Here is a 19,636-nt window from a genome sequence, read left to right as displayed (position 1 = left end):
CTCACACAGACACAAACACTCACACACACAAACACTCACACACACAGACACACACACACTCACACACACTCACACAAACTCACACAAACTCACACAAACTCACACTAACTCACACACACACACAGACACTCACACCCACACAGACACTCACACACACTCACACAAACTCACTCACACACACTCACACACACAGACACACACACAGACACACTCACACAGACACTCACACAGACTCACTCACACAGACACTCACACAGACTCACACACACAGACACACACACAGATACACACATACAGATACTCACAAACATTCACACAGACACTCACACACACACGAACTCACTCACACACACATACACACTCACACACACTCACTCAGACACTCACACACACAGAGACACACAGAGACACACACACCCACAGAGACACACAGAGACACAGACACACAGAGACACACAGAGACACACACACCCACAGAGACACACAGAGACACAGACACACAGACACTCACACACACTCACTCACACACTCACACTAACTCACTCACACACACAGACACACACACAGACACACAAAGACACACACACACACAAAGACAAAGACCCCCCGTGTAGCCTCTAGCAGACTGTAGGGGCAAGTGCCGTTAGCGAGCAGCACCTATGAAGGCTACCGGCACTGTAGCACACGAGGGGGTGGGTTGCCAGCACCACGCCCGGCCGCCTTTGTCTTCCCAGTGGCGATGTTTACTACACTACACCGCTACACCAGGTACTCATTTGAGGCTGAGTCGACCTAGGGGAGGCCCAGGACCGGATCGGATAATCGTCACCGGTGGTGTTGGCCGTGAGCGGGAATCGAACTCGGGGTCGCCGGGTTCGTAGCGTCAGCGCTAACTGCTGCGCCACCACTCCTCCCGCCCCCCCCCCCCCCCAAAAAAAAATTGCTCACTCACTTGCACACTCCCCCCCTGGGTTTGTGGGGTCGTGCGTTTATCCCGCGGATGGCTACCAGGCATCGCGACCCGCCGTGGATTTTCACGAACTAGACATCAACTCGCTCCACAAAATCATTGATAGCTTCTGCCACCGCGGCTGGTACCAACGAAGCATTTAGTTTTGTGGGGGGGGGGGGCAATACAATGGCCAACAATATTTTAAATAACACGGCACCCTTTAACTGCATTTCCCTATGGAAAGCTACCACGCAGCTATTGCTATCATACATTTTCACGATCTAGACATCAATTAGCTCCACTAAATCATTGATAGCTTCTGCCACCGCGGCTGGTACCAACGAAGCATTTAGTTTTGTGGGGGGGGGGGGGGCAATACAATGGCCAACAATATTTTAAATAACACGGCACCCTTAAACTGCATTTCCCTATGGAAAGCTACCACGCAGCTATTGCTATCATACATTTTCACGATCTAGACATCAATTAGCTCCACTAAATCATTGATAGCTTCTGCCACCACGGCTGGTACCAACGAGGCATTTAGTTTTGTGTGGGGGGGGGGGGGCAATACGATGGCCAACAATATTTTAAATAACACGGCACTCTTTAACTGCATTTCCCTATGGAAAGCTACAACGGAGTTACTGCTATCATACATTTTCACAATCTAGACATCAACTCTTTCCGTAAAATCATTGATAGCTTTTGCCACCACAGCTGGTACCAACAACGCATTTTTTTTGGGGGGGGCTTTAAGGATTCAATGACTAACAATTAAACACCATGCTACCCTTTAATTACATTTTTACATTGAAAGCTACCACGCAGTTATTGCTATCATACATTTTCACAATCTAGACATCAACTCGCTCCACAAAATCATTGATAGCTTTTGCCACCACAATTGATTGGTACCTACGATATATGTTTTTTGCTCACGATTACACTGGTCAACAAAAAAAAGCATGTTTTTCTGGCCTGGACTTTTGCAGCTGTTTTAGACTAATTTCAGGGTGCCGATTCCAAATCTGATCTCAGATTTGCTCTGTCGCATCTCATTTTTATGCCATCGGCATACCCCATTTTCATTGATTTTACCCGAAATTAACTCTGTCACTTATGATTGCAAGTTGTTGCGAGTCAGTGACTTGCTTTAGTGTTAAAATATGGCGCTGTATTTTTAGGATAGTGTGTTTATAATATCATCATTTTATGTAGATATCCACATTTATTCAACATTTTTCTTCCGCAGTTTTTATTGAAAATGCAATATTCGATATCTCAAAAACCTGATGTGATAGACAAAAACTGATGCCAGATTTGGAATCAGCACCCCACAAAATTACATTGAAACCGTTGGAATACCTTATGCCAGAAAAGTGTGTTGACAAGTGTTATTCAAGCAAGGGTCAACGATATAACTGCCACAGTATCATTTAATAATATTTCGCAATCGAACGCTACTACATAACGCTTGCTATCGCGCAGTTTCGCAATGCAGACATGAACTCTTTCCACACGATCATTGATAGCCTGTGCCAACACAGTCGGGTACCAGCAACGTACCATTCAAGTGCCAACGATGTCAAAAACACAGTCGCCTTTCATCAGCTTTCTCCATTCAAAGCTACCACTTGAGCCTCTTTGCTATCGGCCACAGTTTCACAATCCAGACAGCGAACTCTTTATACCAAATCATTGACAGCCTTTTGCCAACTAATAGGGGTTTTTTTTTCTGACAACAAAACTGACACCTTTTGCGAGAAACCATGTTCACACTGACCACGACACTTTCAGTCAAATGCAAACAAAAAAACAATACTCTGATAACACTGCTCAACACACTTGTTCTGGCATAAGGTAATTTTGGCGGGCGCTGATTCCAAATCTGGCATCAGTTTTTGTCTATCACATCAGGTTTTCGAGATATCAAATATTGTTGCATTTTCAATCTAAACTGCGGAAGAAAAATTGTGAATAAATGTGGATATCTACATAAAATGATGATATTATAAACGCACTATCCTAAAAACACAGCGCCATATTTTAACACTAAAGCAAGTCACTGACTCGCAACAACTTGCAATCATAAGTGACAGAATTAATGTCGGGTAAAATCAATGAAAATGGGATATGCCGATAGCATAATAAGTATAACCCGTAAAAACTAAGTTTTTGTTCACTATAAATCCTTTATATGCGTGGCGGCTAGAGTCCTCTCGTCCTCTGGCTTGAGATGGCTGCCACCTATGGGTCAGATGATTGCATTGCACCATTAAGCAATTGGTAATTAGATATAATATTTGATCCTAAAAAGTGTAACATTTTGGAAAAAAAAATTTCGCGAACATTAATTGTCACGCACAACGAGTCTGTGTGCAAAATGTCAGCTCGATTGGATCACGGGAAGTGGGTTAAAAAACGACCGAAAGATTTGCACGGTCCTAAGCAAGCAAGCAAGCGAACTTAATATAAAAGATTTAAAAATGAGATGCGATAGAGCAAATCTGAGATCAGATTTGGAATCGGCACCCTGAAATTAGTTTAAAACAGCTGCAAAAGTCCAGGCCAGAAAAACATGTTTTTTTTTATTTGTTGACCAGTGTAATGTATGCGTTGTTGTTGAAACTGAGTGTGCCTTTTGGCGTCATCTGGTCGAACACCCTGATGAGACTAGGCTCTAAAGTAAGCTGTCTCTGGTGTGGACCAATCAGTTTCAAGGACAACGCATAAATGATCAGAGTTGTGTTTTTTGTTTGCATTTGACTTGCAAAAGGTGTCAGTTTTGTTGACAGACAAAAAGGGGAAAACCCCTATTAGTATCGCTTCTTGGTTCTTTCGGTAAAGTCACGTAGAAGGGAAGTAATAAAATAATAAAAATAAAACATAATAAAATAATTCTCACTTAAAGGCTTGCCATGTTTAACTAAAAGGTTTGCAAACCTTTGTGAGAATTATTTTACGTTTAATTTTTATTATTTTATTACTTAATAGCTAAACATGGCAAACCTTTAGGTGAGAATTATTTCATTATGTTTTATTTTTATCATTTCATTACTTCCCTTCTACGCGACGACTTTACCGAAAGAACCAAGAAGATGTACTAATAGGTTTCGATTAAAGCCTTAAATCGAAACCTATTAGTATATTTTGGTACTGGCAAAGGAGGTCACGTGATGTAGCCTTTTGCCACCTCGGCTGGTACCGGTTGCCCTCGCCTGCTGCCTAGACACATCACGATCTTCATTTCGGCCCCTCCAACCCCACCTGAACAAAGCTACCACGTAGACCTTGCTAGCGCACGCAGTCGCGATGGAGGCATCGAACCCTTCCACGAAATCATTGATAGCATCTGCCACCCCCCTTGGGTACCATTTATTTGGGGCTCACAAGGGCAAACCGAGACTACGGTACCATCCACCGCCCCCCGCACCCACACACCGCCATAAACAAAACTACCACGAAGCCCTTGATCGCTCACATTTTCCTCGTCTAGACATCAACAGCTTCCATAAAATCGTTGATAGCAATCGCCACCCCGTCTGGTACCGATTACCGACCGTTTGGGCGCTGACGCTCAAGGACATTACACCAACCCTGCACCCTCCACCACACAAACCAAGCTACCACGGACCCGTTGCTATCATAGTTCATCACAACCGCGACGTCAACGGCTTCTATCAAATCGTTGATAGCAATCGCCACCCCGTCTGGTACCGATTACCGACCGTTTGGGTACTGACGCTCAAGGACATTCCACCCACCCTCCACCACATAGACCAAGCTACTACGGACCCGTTGCTATCATAGAGAATCACAACCGCAACATCAACGGCTTCTATCAAATCGTCGGTAGCAATCGCCACCCCGTCTGGTACCGAAGCTACCACTGAACCGTTGTTATCATAGTTCATCACAACCGCGACATCAACAGCTTCCATTAAATCGTCGATAGCAATTGCCACCCCGTCTGGTACCGAAGCTACTACGGACCCGTCGCTATCATAGAGAATCACAACCGCGACATCAACGGCTTCTATAAAATCGTTGATAGCAATCGCCACCCCGTCTGGTACCGATTACCGACCGTTTGGGCACTGACGCTCAAGGATATTCCACCCACCCTCCACCACATAGATCAAGCTACCACGGACGCGTTGCTATCATAGAGAATCACAACCGCGACATCAACGGCTTCCATCAAATCGTCGGTAGCAATCGCCACCCCGTTTGGTACCGAAGCTACCATGGAACAGTTGCTATCATAGAGAATTACAACCGAGATATCAAAGTCTTTTATCAAATCGTCGATAGCAATTGCCACCCCGGTTGGTACCGAAGCTACCATGGAACAGTTGCTATCATAGAGAATCACCATCGCGACATCAACAGCTTCAATAAAATCGTCGGTAGCAATCGCCACCCCAGTGGGTACCGATTAATCCATTCGAGGGCCGGGTTGATGTATGGCGCTGGTGGGTGGAGGCGGCCGTGGGTTTCCCCTTTGGGGTGGGTGGGGTGTTGGTGTGGGTGTTGTTGTGGGTGGGTGTTGGTGTGTGTGTGTGGGTGGGTGTGGGTGGGTGGGTGTTGTGAGTGGGTGGGTGGCTAGCGGTAGTGCAGCGGGCACAACTTCACTCCGCTACGAACCCGGCGACCTGGGTTTGATTCCCCGCTCACAGCCAAAACCACCGGCGACGATTATTTGAACCGGTCCCGGGCCTCCCCTAGCTCGACTCAGCCTCAAATGAGTACCTGGTGTAGCGGTGGTGGTGTAGTAAACATCGCCACTGGGGAGACAAAGGCGGCCGGGCGTGGTTCTAGCCACCCCCCCCCTCGTGTGCCACAGTGCCGGTAGCCTTCATAGGTGCTACTCGCTAACAGCACTTGCCCCTACAGTCTGTTAGAGGCTACCTGGGTGTGTGTGTGGTGGGTGGATGGGTGTGGTGGGTGGGTGTGGTGGGTGGGTGTGGGTGGGTGTGGTGGGTGGGTGTGGTGGGTGGGTGTGGGTGGGTGTGGTGGGTGGGTGGGTGGGTGTGGGTGGGTGTGGTGGGTGGGTGTGGGTGGGTGTGGTGGGTGGGTGGGTGGGTGTGGTGGGTGTGGTGGGTGGGTGTATGGGTGTGGTGGGTGGGTGTGGGTGGGTGTGGTGGGTGGGTGTGGGTGGGTGTGGTGGGTGGGTGGGTGGGTGTGGTGGGTGTGGTGGGTGGGTGTGTGTGGGTGGGTGTGGGTGGGTGTGGTGGGTGGGTGGGTGGGTGTGGTGGGTGGGTGTGGGTGTGGGTTTGGTGGGTGGGTGTGGTGGGTGGGTGTGGTGGATGGATTGGTGTTTGGTGTGTGGGTGTGTTTGGTGTGTGGGTGTGTTTGGTGGGTGGGTGTTTGGTGGGTGGGTGTTTGGTGGGTGGGAGGGTGTTTGGTGGGTGGGTGGGTGTTTGGTGGGTGGGTGGGTGTTTGGTGGGTGGGTGTGGGTGGGTGTGGTGTGGTGGGTGGGTGGGTGGGTGTGGGTGGGTGGGTGTGGGTGGGTGGGTGTGGTGGGTGGGTGGGTGGGTGTGGTGAATGGATTGGTGTTTGGTGTGTGGGTGTGTTTGGTGGGTGGGTGTGTTTGGTGGGTGGGTGTGGTGGGTGGGTGTGGTGGGTGTGGTGGGTGGGTGTGGTGGGTGGGTGTGGGTGGGTGTGGTGGGTGGGTGTGGGTGGGTGTGGTGGGTGGGTGGGTGGGTGTGGTGGGTGTGGTGGGTGGGTGTGGTGGGTGTGGTGGGTGGGTGGTGTGTGTGGGTGGGAGTGTTGGATGGATTGGTGTTTGGTGTGTGGGTGTGTTTGGTGTGTGGGTGTGTTTGGTGGGTGGGTGGATGTTTGGTGGGTGGGTGGGTGTTTGGTGGGTGGGTGGGTGTTTGGTGGGTGGGTGTTTGGTGGGTGGGTGGGTGTTTGGTGGGTGGGTGTTTGGTGGGTGGGTGGGTGTTTGGTGGGTGGGTGGGTGTTTGGTGGGTGGGTGTTTGGTGGGTGGGTGGGTGTTTGGTGGGTGGGTGTTTGGTGGGTGGGTGTTTGGTGGGTGGGTGTGTGTTTGGTGTGTGGGTGTGTGTTTGGTGTGTGGGTGGGTGTTTGGTGTGTGGGTGGGTGTTTGGTGTGTGGGTGTGTTTGGTGTGTGGGTGTGTTTGGTGGGTGGGTGGGTGTTTGGTGGGTGGGTGTTTGGTGTGTGGGTGTGTTTGGTGTATGGGTGTGTTTGGTGTGTGGGTGTGTTTGGTGGGTGGGTGGGTGTTTGGTGTGTGGGTGGGTTTGGTGTGTGGGTGTGTGTTTGGTGGGTGGGTGTGTGTTTGGTGTGTGGGTGTGTGTTTGGTGTGTGGGTGTGTTTGGCGTGTGGGTGTGTTTGGTGTGTGGGTGTGTTTGGTGTGTGTGGGTGTGTTTGGTGTGTGTGTGGGTGTGTTTGGTGGGTGGGTGGGTGTTTGGTGGGTGGGTGGGTACCAGCACGGGGACATTGATGGTGGTGAACACGAAGTCGTCCGAGGCAACGGACCGCTCGCGGCTGAAGCGGTAGTGACGGTATTCGCGGTAACTGACGGTTCCGTTTTCGTTGAAGGTGATGTTGGCCTTCTTGCGGTATTCCCTGAAGTGGGTGGGAATTGGTGGGGGGGTGGGTTAGTGGGGGGGGGGAGGGGAGATGCTGATGATGATGATGATGCCACCCACTCCACCCACACTTTCCACACCACAATGTTGTATCAGCGACAATACACCAGACACTCACCCTGGTCACAACAACAAAAACAACAACTCACACACACACAGACACACACACACAGAGACTCACTCACACACACAGAGACACACACACACACAGAGACTCACACACACACAGACACACACACACAGAGACACACACACACAGAGACTCACACACACAGAGACTCACACACACAGACACACACACACAGAGACACACACACACACAGACACACAACAACAACAACAACCGCCATTCGCCACTAAGTGGCGGTGACGTCACCACGACGCTTGTGCCAGGCCATGTGCACCTTGAGGCCACGTGAAGTGTCGAACGCCCGCTGGCAGGAGGTCACGGGGCAGACCCAGGTGCCACGGGTCGACTGACCGAGATGACCGAGATGACTGGCTGATGCACCACCTGTGCCCCCTACTGTGCCAACTTGCTGTGCTTTAGCCACCCGGCGCTCCGCTCGTTGTTGTGAGCGTCGCTCCTCCGCCCTCCGTTGTTGTTGGAGGGCGACTGCCTCCAACTGCCCAGTAGCGTCCTTCACGAGCCTCCTCCACTGAGGCCGATCTTGACACCGCTGGTACCAGTCATCGGCAAGTCCACTCAGCTCCACGTCCTCCTGTACCACATCACTCCATCTCTTCTCTAGCCCGTGCCGCGCCCGTTTAGCCCCCTCGATCCGGCCGAACAAAAGCTGTTTAGGCATGCGGTGGCTGGGCATGCGGGCTACATGACCCAGCCAACGCAGCCTTGCCTGCCGGAGGAGCTCACTGATGGGACTTTGCCCAGATCTTTCAAGGACTTGTGAGCTCCTCACACAATCCAGCCTGGTTAAACCCAGGATGGATCGTAGGCAGGCCAGCCTAAATGTTTCCAACCGGCGAAGATGCTCCACTAGGGGGGTCCACGTTTCGCAAGCATAGAGAAGGGAGGGAATGACCGTGGCCGAGAAGACCTGAAGCTTCGTGCAGAGCGACAGACCAGGTAGCTTCCACACAGCGTTACGCAACCGATGAAAAGATATTGCCGCTCGACTGATTCGGAGTGAGACCTCTGCTGATAAACTGGAGCCGGTCATGAGCACACTGCCCAGGTATGGGAAACTCTCCACTCTCTCCACAACTGCCCCATCACCGATTGGGAGTTGTGGGGGCGGAGTGCCCGATGGTACAAAATACCCAGGCAGGTGCTTAGTTTTGGTGGGGCTGATGGTAAGGCCCCACCTCTTAGTGGCACGCTCCAGAGACTCACACACACACAGAGACACACACACACAGACACACACACACAGAGACTCACACACACACAGAGACACACACACACAGACACACACACAGAGACTCACACACAGAGACTCACACACAGACACTCACACACACACAGAGACACACACACAGAGACACACACACAGAGAGAGAGAGAGACTCACACACACACACAGAGACACACACACAGAGACTCACACACACAGAGACTCACACACACAGAGACACACACACAGAGACTCACACACACACAGAGACACACACAGACACACACACAGAGACACACACACACACACAGAGACTCACACACAGAGACTCACACACAGAGACTCACACTCACACACAGAGACTCACACACACACACACACAGACTCACTCACACACACAGAGACTCACACACACACACACACAGACTCACTCACTCACACAGAGACACACACACAGAGACTCACACACACACAGAGACACACACACACAGACACACACAGAGACACACACACACACACAGACACACACAGAGACTCACACACACAGAGACTCACTCACACAGAGACACACACACACAGAGACACACACACACACAGAGAGACACACACACACAGACACACACACACACAGAGACACACACACACACAGAGACTCACACACAGAGACTCACACTCACACACAGAGACTCACACACACACACATACTCACTCACACACACAGAGACTCACTCACACAGAGACACACACACACAGAGAGACACACACACAGAGACACACACACAGAGACTCACACACACACACAGAGACTCACTCACACACACAGAGACACACACACACACAGAGACTCACACACACACAGACACACACACACAGACACACACACACAGAGAGACACACACACACAGAGACACACACACGCAGACACACACACACAGAGACACACACACAGAGACACACACACACACAGAGACTCACACACACACAGACACACACACAGACTCACACACACACAGAGACTCAACAACAACCGCCATTCGCCACTAAGTGGCGGTGACGTCACCACGACGCTTGTGCCAGGCCATGTGCACCTTGAGGCTGCCACGTGAAGTGTCGAACGCCCGCTGGCAGGAGGCTGATCAGCCTCCCATTGTATCTGTACCAGATTTGTATCTGGTACAGACACAATGGGATGTTGATCGCCATCCTTCCAATCCTGCGGAACTCGTCCAGTGGTCCAGACTGTTGTTATGCCCCGAGAAAAAACACTGTCCACCCCTCATGGTGGCAGGAGTCGGAGTCGGTCCCACCGGACCTCCCGAATGCCGCAGAGGTCCAGGCGGTACCGGTCCAGCTCCCGACAGAGGAGTGGCAGCCTCTCCTCCTCCGCAGCGAGCGTTCGGACATTCCACGTGGCCACACGAAGTGGCTTTTCGTTGTTTCTGGAGGAGCCCCGAGGGTGAAGATTCAATCTCCTGGCTCCGCCAATTGGGGTTTGGCCAGGAGACGCCACAGACGCATGTCCCCCCGGGGCCTCCGGCACAAGCTTAATACATTTTTAAAAACTTGTAGTTTAGTGGTAATTCATTGAAGGTGGAGGGGTTACCAGCCCCACGCACCCGTCCAGAGCCCCCATTTGGCCGCTGTGGTGGCCACAGACGCCATGAGGGGGAGAGGCCAATCGGAATTGGCCCTCCCACCCCACGGCACTGACCACCACAGAGTTGCCGTCCGGCACCACGAGGAGGTAGGGGGTTGTTTTGCCCACTCACTCACTCACCACCACCACTACTCGACCCCACTACCACTCCACCCCACCCCCCCCATCCACACCACCTCACCCACCACCCACCCCCAGCCACAACACACCACCCACCACCACTCAAACCCCACCACCAACCCGCCCACCCCACCACCAACTCGCCCACCCCACCACCCACCCACCCCACCCCACCCACCCACCGACACCACCTCACCCAACCCACCAACCTACACCTACAACACCACCAACCCACACTACCCCACCCACCCCACCCACCCCACACACCCCACACACACCACCCCACCCACCCCACCACCCACCCCACCCCACCACCCACTCACCCACCCACCCACTCACCGACCCACCCACTCATCCACTCACCCACCCACCCACTCTCACCACCCACCCACCCCACCACCACCAACTCACACTACCCCACCCACCCCACCCACAACACCCCACCCACCACCCACCCCACCCCACCCACCCCACCCCACCCCACCACCCACTCACCCACCCACCCACTCACCGACCCACCCACTCTCACCACCCACCCACCCCACCACCACCAACTCACACTACCCCACCCACCCCACCCACACCACCCCACCCCACCCCACCACCCACTCACCCACCCACCCACTCACCAACCCACCCACTCATCCACTCACCCACCCACCCACTCATCCACTCACCGACCCACCCACTCTCACCACCCACCCACCCCACCACCACCCACCCCACCCCACCCACCCCACCCCACCACCCACCCCACCCACCCACTCATCTACTCACCGACCCACCCACTCATCCACTCACCGACCCACCCACTCATCCACTCTCACCACCCACCCACCCCACCACCACCAACTCACACTACCCCACCCACCCCACCCACACTACCCCACCCACCCCACCCACACCACCCCACCCACCCCACCCCACCCCACCACCCACCCCACCCCACCACTCACCCACCCACCCACTCACCGACCCACCCACTCATCCACTCACCCACCCACCCACTCTCACCACCCACCCACCCCACCACCACCAACTCACACTACCCCACCCCACCCACCCCACCCCACCCACCCCACCCCACCCCACCACCCACCCCACCCACCCACTCATCTACTCACCGACCCACCCACTCATCCACTCACCCACCCACCCACTCTCACCACCCACCCACCCCACCACCACCAACTCACACTACCCCACCCCACCCACCCCACCCCACCCACCCCACCCCACCCCACCACCCACCCCACCCACCCACTCATCTACTCACCGACCCACCCACTCATCCACTCTCACCACCCACCCACCCCACCACCACCAACTCACACTACCCCACCCACCCACCCCACCCACACCACCCCACCCACCACCCACCCCACCCCACCCCACCCCACCACCCACTCACCCACCCACCCACCCCACCACCACCAACTCACACTACCCCACCCACCCCACCCACACCACCCCACCCACCACCCACCCCACCCCACCCACCCCACCCCACCCCACCACCCACTCACCCACCCACCCACCCCACCACCACCAACTCACATTACCCCACCCACCCCACCCACACCACCCCACCCACCCCACCCCACCCCACCACCCACCCCCACCCCACCCCACCCACCCCACTCACCACCCACCCACCCCACCCACCCACCTGTAGACGAAGGGACCTCTCTGCACGAGTTTCGGTTTGTCTCCCCTGACGACCTGCCGAGGGTTGGTGATGTCCCACACGTAGACGGACATGTGGAACTCGACGGGGACATCCTTCCAGATGTCGTACGTGAAGCCACCCTCACGGAGTTGCACGTTCTGGGGGGTGGTGGGGTGGGGGTGGTGGGGTGGGGGTGGTGTGTGTGGGTAGTGGTGGTGGTGGTGGGGGTGGTGGTGTGGGTGGGTAGTGGTGGTGGGGTGGGGGGTGGTGGTGGTGGTGGTGTAGGTGGTGGTGTGGGTGGTTGGGTGGTGGTGTAGGTGGTGGTGTGGGTGGTGGTGGTGTGGGTGGAGTGGTGTGGGTGGGGTGGGTGGTGTGTGTGGGTGGTTGGGTGGTGGTGGTGGGGGTGGTGTGGGTGGGGTGGTTGGGTGGTGGTGTGGGTGGTGGGGTGGGTGGTGTGGGTGGGTGTTGGGGTGGGTGGTGTGGGTGGGGTAGTGGTGGTGGTGGTGGTGGTGGTGAGGTGGTTGGGTGGTGGTGTGTGTGGTGGTGTGGGTGTGGGTGGTGGTGTGGGTAGTGTGGGTGGTGTGGGTGGGTGGTGGTGTGGGTGGGTGGTGGGGTGGTGGTAGTGTGGGTGGTGTGGGTAATGAGGGTGGTGGTGTGGGTGGAGTGGTGTGGGTGGTGTGTGTGGTGGTGGTGGGGGTGGTGTGTGTGGGTAGTGGTGGTGGTGGTGGTGGTGGGGGTGGTGGGGGTGGTGGTGTGTGGGTGGTGTGTGTGGGTAGTGGTGGTGGTGGTGGGGGTGGTGGTGGTGGTGGTGTGGGTGGTGGTGGTGGTGTGGGTGGGTGGGTGGTAGTGTGGGTGGTGGGGTTGGTGGGTGGTGTGGGTGGGTGGTGTGTTTGGGTGGGTGGTGTGGGTGGTGGTGGTGGTGGTGTGGGTGGGGTGGTTGGGTGGTGGTGTGGGTGGTGGTGGTGTGGGTGGTGGTGTGGGTGTGGGTGGTGTGTGTGGTGTAGGTGGTGGTGTGGGTGGGTGGTGTGTGTGGGTGGTTGGGTGGTGGTGTGGGTGGTGGTGTAGGTGGTGGTGTGGGTGGTGGTGTGGGTGGGTGGTGGTGTGGGTGGAGTGGTGTGGGTAGTGTGGGTGGTGTGGGTGGGTGGTGGTGTGGGTGGTGGTGGTGTGGGTGGTGTGGGTAGTGAGGGTGGTGGTGTGGGTGGTGTGTGTGGTGTGTGTGGTGGTGTGTGGTGGTGTGTGTGGTGGTGTGTGTGGGTGTGAGCGGGGGGAGGGGTGAGGAGGGAACGAGTTTCACACATGATTACCACACCGACCATCTCCAGCCAGCAGACACGGGAGATGTTGACTACCTCGCCTGGTACACAGGAGGTCGTGGGTTTAATCCCAGACACGGGAGATGTTGACTACCTCGCCTGGTACACAGGAGGTCGTGGGTTTAATCCCAGACACGGGAGATGTTGACTACCTCGCCTGGTACACAGGAGGTCGTGGGTTTAATCCCAGACACGGGAGATGTTGACTACCTCGCCTGGTACACAGGAGGTCGTGGGTTTAATCCCAGACACGGGAGATGTTGACTACCTCGCCTGGTACACAGGAGGTCGTGGGTTTAATCCCAGACACGGGAGATGTTGACTACCTCGCCTGGTACACAGGAGGTCGTGAGTTCCATCCCAGACACAGCAGATGTTGACTACCTCGCCTGGTACACAGGAGGTCGTGGGTTTAATCCCAGACACAGGGGATGTTGACTACCTCGCCTGGTACACAGGAGGTCGTGAGTTCCATCCCAGACACGGGAGATGTTGACTACCTCGCCTGGTACACAGGAGGTCGTGGGTTTAATCCCAGACACAGGGGATGTTGACTACCTCGCCTGGTACACAGGAGGTCGTGGGTTTAATCCCACACACGGGAGATGTTGACTACCTCGCCTGGTACACAGGAGGTCGTGGGTTTAATCCCACACACAGGAGATGTTGACTACCTCGCCTGGTACACAGGAGGTCGTGGGTTCCATCCCAGATCCCAAACATTCTGCATACCAGGCGAGGTAGTCAACATCGCCAGGTTCCGGGATCGAACCCACGACCTCTTGTAGACCAGGCGAGGTAGTCAACATCTCACAGGGTGCGGGATCGAACCCACGACCTCCTGCGTACCAGGCGAGGTAGTCAACATCTCATCAGGGTCGGGATCGAACCCACGACCTCCTGCGTACCAGGCGAGGTAGTCAACATCTCATCAGGGTCGGGATCGAACCCACGACCTCCTGCGTACCAGGCGAGGTAGTCAACATCTCATCAGGGTCGGGATCGAACCCACGACCTCCTGCGTACCAGGCGCGGTAGTCAACATCTCATCAGGGTCGGGGATCGAACCCACGACCTCCTGCATACCAGGCGAGGTAGTCAACATCTCATCAGGGTCGGGATCGAACCCACGACCTCCTGCGTACCAGGCGAGGTAGTCAACATCTCATCAGGGTCGGGATCGAACCCACGACCTCCTGTGTACCAGGCGAGGTAGTCAACATTGTCAAGGTCCGTTATTAAAACCCACGACCTCCTGTAGACCAGGCGAGGTAGTCAACATCTCACAGGGTCGGGGATCGAACCCACGACCTCCTGCGTACCAGACGAGGTAGTCCACATCTCATCAGGGTCGGGATCGAACCCACGACCTCCTGTGTACCAGGCGAGGTAGTCAACATCTCATCAGGGTCGGGATCGAACCCACGACCTCCTGTGTACCAGGCGAGGTAGTCCACATCTCATCAGGGTCGGGATCGAACCCACGACCTCCTGCGTACCAGGCGAGGTAGTCAACATCTCATCAGGGTCGGGATCGAACCCACGACCTCCTGTGTACCAGGCGAGGTAGTCAACATCTCATCAGGGTCGGGATCGAACCCACGACCTCCTGTGTACCAGGCGAGGTAGTCCACATCTCATCAGGGTCGGGATCGAACCCACGACCTCCTGCGTACCAGGCGAGGTAGTCCACATCTCATCAGGGTCGGGATCGAACCCACGACCTCCTGTAGACCAGGCGAGGTAGTCAACATCTCATCAGGGTCGGGGATCGAACCCACGACCTCCTGCATACCAGGTGAGGTAGTCAACATCTCATCAGGGTCGGGATCGAACCCACGACCTCCTGTGTACCAGGCGAGGTAGTCAACATTGTCAAGGTCCGTTATTAAAACCCACGACCTCCTGTAGACCAGGCGAGGTGGTCAACATCTCATCAGGGTCGGGGATCGAACCCACGACCTCCTGCAGACCAGGCGAGGTAGTCAACATCTCGTCAGGGTCGGGATCGAACCCACGACCTCCTGCGTACCAGGCGAGGTAGTCAACATCTCACAGGGTCGGGATCGAACCCACGACCTCCTGCGTACCAGGCGAGGTAGTCAACATCTCATCAGGGTCGGGATCGAACCCACGACCTCCTGTGTACCAGGCGAGGTAGTCAACATCTCATCAGGGTCGGGATCGAACCCACGACCTCCTGCGTACCAGGCGAGGTAGTCAACATCTCATCAGGGTCGGGATCGAACCCACGACCTCCTGCGTACCAGGCGAGGTAGTCAACATCTCATCAGGGTCGGGATCGAACCCACGACCTCCTGCGTACCAGGCGAGGTAGTCAACATTGTCAAGGTCCGTTATTAAAACCACGACCTCCTGCGTACCAGGCGAGGTAGTCAGCCATCGCCTAGGCAACGGGGGTCCGGGGATTGCGCAACGGCCCTGCAAACGACGCCAACCCAACACCACCACCACATTGTTGACCGTGACGTCATCGCAGGGCCATTGTGACGTCATCGCGGTTGGTTGCCCGCGTAGATGAAATTTGCACCCAAAGCACTCTGGGTAGCCTTTGATAGGCTGTTGGGGGCAAGGGCTGTTAGGTGGTGGTGGTTGTGTTTGTGGTTGTTGTGGTTGTCGTGGTTGTGGTGGGTGTGGTGATGATTGTGGTCGTGGTGGTTGTGGTGATTGTGGTGGTTTTGGTGGTGATTGTGGTGGTGGTGATTGTGTGGTGGAGTGGATGTGTGTGGTGATGTGGTGGTGGTGGTTGAGGTGGTGGTTGTGGTGGTGGTGGTGGTGGTGGTGGTCGTGGTGGTTGTGGTAATTGTGGTGGTGGTTGTGGTGGTCGTGGTGGTGGTTGTGGTGGTGATTGTGGTGGATGTGGTGGTGGTGGTTGAGGTGGTGGTTGTGGTGGTTGTGGTGGTGGTTGAGGTGTTGGTTGTGGTTGTGGTGGTGGTTGTGGTGTTGGTTGTGGTGGTTGTGGTGGTTGTGGTGTTGGTTGTGGTGGTTGTGGTGGTTGTGGTAAGTGGTTGTGGTGGTTGTGGTGGTGGTTGTGGTGGTGGTTGTGGTGTTGGTTGTGGTGGGTGTGGTGGTTGTGGTGGTTGTGGTGTTGGTTGTGGTGGTGGTTGTGGTTGTGGTGGTGGTGGTGGTGGTGGTGGTGGTGGTTGAGGTGGTGGTGGTTGTGGTTGTGGTGGTTGTGGTTGTGGTTGAGGTGGTGGTGGTTGTGGTTGTGGTGGTTGTGGTGGTGGTTGTGGTAGTGGAGCTGTCAGAAAGCTATTAACAGCAAGTGCTGTTAATAGCGAGTTGCACACACACACAGACAAAGGTCCCCCGTGTAGCCTCTAGCAGGGCTGTAGGGGCAAGTGCGGGGTGAATGGCCAGCACCACCACCCCTCCCCCCCCCTATTTGAGGCTGAGTCGACCTAGGGGAGGATCGGTGGGCGATGAGTCACGGGCACCTCCTAACATCACCACCACATTTATCTCCATCGAGCAGTGGACAGACCACGGTGGTGATGGTGGTGATGGTGGTGGTGGTGGTGATGGTGGTGATGGTGGTGGTGATGGTGATGGTGGTGATGGTGGTGATGGTGGTGGTGATGGTGATGGTGGTGGTGGTGGTGATGATGGTGGTGGTAATGGTGGTGGTGGTGGTGATGGTGGTGGTGGGGGTGGTGATGGTGGTGGTGGTGATGGTGGTGGTGGTGGTAATGGTGGTGATGGTGGTGGTGATGGTGATGGTGGTGGTGGTGGTGATGGTGGTGATGGTGGTGGTGGTGGTGATGGTGGTGATGGTGGTGGTGATGGTGGTGATGGTGGTGGTGGTGATGGTGGTGGTGGTGGTGGTGGTGATGGTGGTGGTGGTGGTGATGGTGGTGGTGGTGGTGGTGATGGTGGTGGTGGTGGTAATGGTGGTGGTGGTGGTGGTGGTGATGGTGGTGGTGGGGGTGGTGATGGTGGTGGTGGTGATGGTGGTGGTGGTGATGGTGATGATGGTAGTGGTGATGATGGTCGTGATGAGACAGAGAGACGGACACGTGGTTTAGAGAACAGACGCTGGGTAGAGACATCACCACCACCATCATCACCATAACCAACACCACCACCATCATCACCATCACCACACACCACCACCACCACCACCACCACCATCACCACCATCATCACCAACACCACCACCATCATCACCACCATCACCACCATCACCACACACACCACCACCACCATCACCACACACACCACCACCATCACCACCACCACCACCACCATCACCTCCACCATCACCACCCCCACCACCACCACCACCACCACCCCCACCACCACCACCATCACCACCCCCACCACCACCATCACCACCCCCACCACCACCACCATTACCACCCCCACCACCACCACCACCACCACCACCCCCACCACCACCACCACCACCACCACCATCACCTCCACCTCCACCATCACCACCCCCACCACCACCACCACCACCACCCCCACCACCACCACCACCACCATCACCTCCACCTCCACCATCACCACCCCCACCACCCACCACCACCACCACCACCACCACATCTCACCATCACCACCACCACCACCACCACCACCACCTCCACCACCACCACCACCACCACCACATCTCACCATCACCATCACCACCACCACCTCCACCACCATCACCACCCCCACCATCACCATCACCACCCCCACCACCACCACCACTACATCTCACCTTCACCACCTGACTCCTCAAGATCTCATCGAAAGCCCAGATGAAGACGCCTCCTGCCAGCGCCATCACCACCACCACCACCACCACCACCTTCACCACCACCACCACCACCACCACCACCCCCACCACCACCACCACCACCACCACATCTCACCTTCACCACCTGACTCCTCAAGATCTCATCGAAAGCCCAGATGAAGACGCCTCCTGCCATCACCATCACCACCACCACCACCACCTTCACCACCACCATCACCACCACCCCCACCATCACCACCACCACCACCCCCACCACCACCACCACCACATCTCACCTTCACCACCTGACTCCTCAAGATCTCATCGAAAGCCCAGATGAAGACGCCTCCTGCCAGCGCCATCACCACCACCACCACCACCTCCACCACCATCACCACCTCCACCACCACCTCCACCACCACCACCACCCACCACCACCACATCTCACCTTCACCACCTGACTCCTCAAGATCTCATCGAAAGCCCAGATGAAGACGCCTCCTGCCATCACCATCACCACCACCACCACCACCTTCACCACCACCATCACCACCACCCCCACCATCACCACCACCACCACCCCCACCACCACCACCACCACATCTCACCTTCACCACCTGACTCCTCAAGATCTCATCGAAAGCCCAGATGAAGACGCCTCCTGCCAGCGCCATCACCACCACCACCACCACCTCCACCACCATCACCACCTCCACCACCACCTCCACCACCCCCACCACCACCACCACCACATCTCACCTTCACCACCTGACTCCTCAAGATCTCATCGAAAGCCCAGATGAAGACGCCTCCTGCCAGCGCCATCACGCAGCCCGCCGCCAGGACAATGGTGGAGCATCGGACGCTCTTCATCTGAACTCCTCGGCGGATCCCGGGAGGAGGAGGAGACGGGGCGGGGAAATCCGCGGGTGAACTGGCGACGATTCGGAACCCCCACCTAGGGCAGTTCCAAGTCACTCCCCAGATCCAGGAACCTGAGGTGTAGCGGGGATTTTGATGATTCTTAGGAACTTTGTTACTCAATATTGAGAGTCAAGACCTGGAACCCAGTTCCCCAACACTCCCAAGTTCCAGGATCCTGTGAGTCAATACCTGGAGCCCAGTTCCACGTCACTGCCAAGTTCCAGGAACCTCAGATGTAGTCGGGACTTTGATGATTCTTAGGAACTTTGTTACTCAATATTGAGAGC

The 19,636-nt window shown here is 55.6% G+C and overlaps 1 protein-coding gene across 1 annotated transcript in view; it reads right to left on the bottom strand.

Annotated features, from left to right (window-relative positions):
* Positions 1-18,504, bottom strand: part of SCARB1 (scavenger receptor class B member 1) — a gene marked incomplete at its 3' end in the record, with an annotated part of 52,675 nt that extends 34,171 nt beyond the window's left edge. The window contains exons 1-3 of the mRNA XM_078885095.1: positions 18,408-18,504; positions 12,369-12,526; positions 7,403-7,544 (exon numbers count right to left, since the gene is read on the bottom strand). Of these exons, the coding sequence (XP_078741221.1) occupies positions 7,403-7,544; positions 12,369-12,526; positions 18,408-18,473 (366 nt within the window). The remainder of the gene's footprint in view (positions 1-7,402; positions 7,545-12,368; positions 12,527-18,407) is intronic.
* Between the last annotated feature and the right edge of the window lie 1,132 nt (positions 18,505-19,636).

Source organism: Lampetra fluviatilis, unplaced genomic scaffold (assembly GCF_964198595.1).
Source record: "Lampetra fluviatilis unplaced genomic scaffold, kcLamFluv1.1 SCAFFOLD_382, whole genome shotgun sequence".
Taxonomy (NCBI): domain Eukaryota; kingdom Metazoa; phylum Chordata; class Hyperoartia; order Petromyzontiformes; family Petromyzontidae; genus Lampetra; species Lampetra fluviatilis.
This window is presented reverse-complemented; position numbering and strand designations above follow the sequence as displayed.